The sequence below is a fragment of the Manacus vitellinus genome, unplaced genomic scaffold, assembly GCF_001715985.3.
Source record: "Manacus vitellinus isolate BGI_N305 unplaced genomic scaffold, ASM171598v3 scaffold_72_pilon, whole genome shotgun sequence".
Lineage (NCBI taxonomy): Eukaryota > Metazoa > Chordata > Aves > Passeriformes > Pipridae > Manacus > Manacus vitellinus.
Genome location: NW_021940764.1, coordinates 732,894 through 735,665, shown reverse-complemented (window position 1 = coordinate 735,665; position 2,772 = coordinate 732,894). Strand labels below are relative to the sequence as shown.

Here is a 2,772-nt window from a genome sequence, read left to right as displayed (position 1 = left end):
CGTTGCAGGGGCTGCAGCACGGCCCTGGCAGCAGGTCCCCTTCCCTAGCAGTGCCAGGCCCTTGGGATGGTGGGCAGTGGGGACAGTGGCAGGGCTGGAGCAGGGCCCTCTGGGAACATGTGGCAGTGCCAAGGGCATGACTGTGGCAGGAGCTGTCTTTGGGCTTCCTGCATCCCAAGGGCCACACTGGCTCCAGAGGGCCGGGCTGGCGTGGGCGGCTGGTGACGCCAGCTCCCTGGGGAGCCCTTTGCCGTGGCCAGGGGGTCCTTGGAAACCCACAGTGCTGGCTGCCCCTTCCTGGGAGCGTGGGAGCTGCCATGACTCCTCTCCTGTTTATTTATATCCCTGAGAAGGAGCCGACAGCCACCACCGCCTGCTCCGGACTGCCCACGAGAAACTGGGCACTGTCTCCATGCCCACAGCCCTGAGGAGCATGTGGGGCCCTCCCCAGTCTCGGCAGTGGGACAGTGGCTTGAGGTGCTGGCCCTGTGCACGGGCACCAGCACTATGTGACAGGTGCCCTTAATGCCACGGGTCAGTGGTGCCTGGCCCTGCCCCATGGCGCAGCCGTACCTGCGGCAGCTCCCCCCTGCCTGTCACTATTTTTAGTATCTGTCTCTTTTTCTTGGCGTTGTGTGGCGTGCTCTGGCCTGTCATGCCTCTGGCTGCCCTATTGGGCTGCAGCTGGCAGGAGCTCCTGTTCATCTCCTGGGACAGCATCGCTGTGTCCCCGCACCCCGCTCTGCCAGGGTGCCCGGCTCGACTCGGTGCCTGACAGTGCCTGGGCTCTGCCTCATGTCCCAGCACGTGTGCCAGGCTCATCACGTGAGCGGCACCGTCCATGTCAAGTTGTGCCGTGCGAGGAGGAACCGACCCTGTCCCGCTGCAGGGCCAGGGACTTCCCAGTGCCGCGTCCCACCGCCGCGGGCAGGAAGTCAGCAGCCCCATTACAATGGGACTTTGTGCCGTAAGCGTATTACTCAGCACTGACCTTGTGCAATTCTGCACGGTATTCAGCCAGCCGGGTCAGCTGAGGACACACGGCCAGCACGCCTGCTGGCTGCCCCCACATCCCCGGGGTGCCCCAGCTGCAGCCCTGGCCCCTGCCACAGCCATGGGGGCACTGAAGCTCCCTGCCCCATGGCAGCAGGATGCGAGCCTGTCCCTCTGGGTCTGGAGCTGGGTTGGCGAGGAGGCACACAGTCAATGGGGGGATGGCCGGGAGCACCAGTTGATGACCATGGGGCTGAGACATCTTCTTCCTCCGCAGGGATCCCTGGAGGTGAGCCTGAGCCAGCCCACTCGTAGCAGCAGTGGCTCAGAGCGGTGAGTGACCCCCTGCCTCTGGTCTGCTGGGCATCCCATCGCGTGCTGGGCAGGAGCTGGGGGACTGGCATGTTGTGGGAGGTTGCCCTGGTGCTGGTGTGCGCTGAGCATCAGGCTGTGTCACTCTGTCAGGCAGAGCAGAGATGGCAGAGCTGGGACTGCCGTGCTCGTCCCCATCCCTGGCGCACCCTCAGGCATGTCTCCATTCCTCTGCCATGGCAGATAGCTTGACTGCCGCAAGCTTAGCCAGTGGGGCTGTGCCTGACTCTTCCTGTGCCAGGAGGCTCTTCTGGACCATGTCCATTGGCAGAGGCTGTGCCCTGGGGCGGTCTATGCTGGGGAAGATGGGGGGCCGGGGCACAAGGGCCTGCTCGCTCCCTGTCCTCCCAGTACTGACGCTACTGCCAACATTCCTTCCTGGTTGTTCATTTTCCGAATTCCTTGGCAGGGCCACGACTGCAAACAGCTTATTTTTAGCCAGGGTCATCTGCACCCGATGACTCTACCGTGTTCCCACCGCAGGGCTGGGGTGCCCAGAGCCCCTCAGGACCCAGCTCACCCCAGCCCCTGGGCCAGCTCCTGTTCAAGGATTGTGGGAGACACACGCGGGCACCCCGAACTCAGCCCTGTGTTGTCCCCAGGTCCCTGCTTGTTGCAGAAGAGATGCGCAGCCTCATCATGGAGAAGGGCCCAGGGCCAGTGGAGGATGACCCTGATGCTCTCGTGAAAGGTGGGGTTCTGCCCCAGCTGTGGCTGGTCCCATCCCACAGGGACAGAGGTACTGGCTGGGCGGGTGCCAAGCAGACCCTGCCCTGCACTGGAAAGCTGGTGGGGTGGATGGTGCTGGCGGTGGGGACTGAGGGTTCCCTTCCCAGGCTGGCTGCAGCGGGAGATGCGGGGCTGCATGAAGACTCCCTGGATTCGTCCTCGGAAGTACTGGTTCGTGCTGACGCCTGACTCCCTGGACTACTACAGCAGCAACGAGAAGGGGGCCCGGCGGCTGGGCTCCCTTGTGCTCACCAGCCTCTGCTCTGTGCTCTGGCCAGACAAGCAGCTCTACAAGGAGACAGGTGAGGTGCCCGTGCCCCTTGGCTGGGCTGTGTCTTTGTGGCCCTTTGTGCCCTGTGTCACCCTCCCGGTCCCAGGGGCCTCTGTTGCCCAGAGGAGGGGCTATGCTGAGCCCCAGGGTGCTGAGCCTGGCCGGGGGTCCTTGCAACACTGGTGGGCAGTGGGTGAGTGGTTTGTCCCTCACAGGCTACTGGAGCGTGACGGTGTTTGGCAGGAAGCATTGCTACCGCCTGTACACGGAGCACCTGAACGAGGCTGTGCACTGGGTGTGTGCCGTGCAGAAGGTCATTGACAGCAAGGCGCCCGTGCAGACGCCCACCCAGCTGCTCATGCGTGATGTGGAGGTGAGCCTGCGGCACTGCCCACGCCTGCAGCTGC

The 2,772-nt window shown here is 64.1% G+C and overlaps 1 protein-coding gene across 1 annotated transcript in view; it reads left to right on the top strand.

The window, feature by feature from the left end:
- Window positions 1-1,240: 1,240 nt before the first annotated feature.
- Window positions 1,241-2,772, top strand: part of PLEKHH3 (pleckstrin homology, MyTH4 and FERM domain containing H3) — a gene marked incomplete at its 3' end in the record, with an annotated part of 3,388 nt that continues 1,856 nt past the window's right edge. Inside the window, exons 1-4 of the mRNA XM_029964457.1 lie at window positions 1,241-1,326; window positions 1,968-2,056; window positions 2,202-2,396; window positions 2,581-2,760. Coding sequence (XP_029820317.1) covers window positions 1,241-1,326; window positions 1,968-2,056; window positions 2,202-2,396; window positions 2,581-2,760 — 550 coding nt within the window. The remainder of the gene's footprint in view (window positions 1,327-1,967; window positions 2,057-2,201; window positions 2,397-2,580; window positions 2,761-2,772) is intronic.